General features: G+C 75.9%; 1 protein-coding gene across 1 annotated transcript in view; it reads right to left on the reverse strand.

The window, feature by feature from the left end:
• Positions 1 to 452, reverse strand: part of LOC112122902 (histone lysine demethylase PHF8-like) — a gene marked incomplete at its 5' end in the record, with an annotated part of 1,404 nt that extends 952 nt beyond the window's left edge. The window contains one exon of the mRNA XM_024221603.3: positions 104 to 452. Within this exon, the coding sequence (XP_024077371.3) occupies positions 104 to 452 (349 nt within the window). The remainder of the gene's footprint in view (positions 1 to 103) is intronic.
• Between the last annotated feature and the right edge of the window lie 46 nt (positions 453 to 498).

The raw sequence follows: 498 nt of genomic DNA on the forward strand, positions 1-498 counted from the left end.
GTCCTGGCTCCCATCCCCCCCTGCTCTAACCACCAGCCCCCACTCCCCTCCCAGAGCCGGGCAGAGAACCCAGGCATCCTGGCCCCCAGCTGCCCTGCCTTACCCTGAGCGGGCGGGGTGCCGGGGGCGCCGGCGGAGGGGCGGCGCTGGGACAGGAAGACGCCGGGGGCCATGGGGGTGGTGCCGCGGCTGAGCTGGGCCATGCCGAAGACGCTGGGCCGGGCCGTGTACTCGTGGTCGGCCAGGCTGCCGGCATAGGGCTCCGCCTTTGGCTCGGGGGTGGGGGGCGCGGGGGCTGCCCCAGGGGCGCTGTCTGGCACAGCGGGCACCTCCGGCTCCGGCTCCGGCTCCGGCTCTGGTTCCGGCTCCGGGTCGGGCTCCGGGTCGGGCTCCTTCGGGGACGGAGCCCTTCGCTTGGCCTGGCTCTTCCGCCGCTGCAGCCGCTGGTGTTCCTGGGGGAGGGAGCGTGGGGGTGGGGAGGGGAACGGGGGAGTGCCC

The sequence above is a fragment of the Terrapene carolina genome, unplaced genomic scaffold (assembly GCF_002925995.2).
Source record: "Terrapene carolina triunguis isolate 2854851 unplaced genomic scaffold, T_m_triunguis-2.0 Scaffold17143, whole genome shotgun sequence".
In the NCBI taxonomy this organism is placed as follows: domain Eukaryota; kingdom Metazoa; phylum Chordata; order Testudines; family Emydidae; genus Terrapene; species Terrapene triunguis.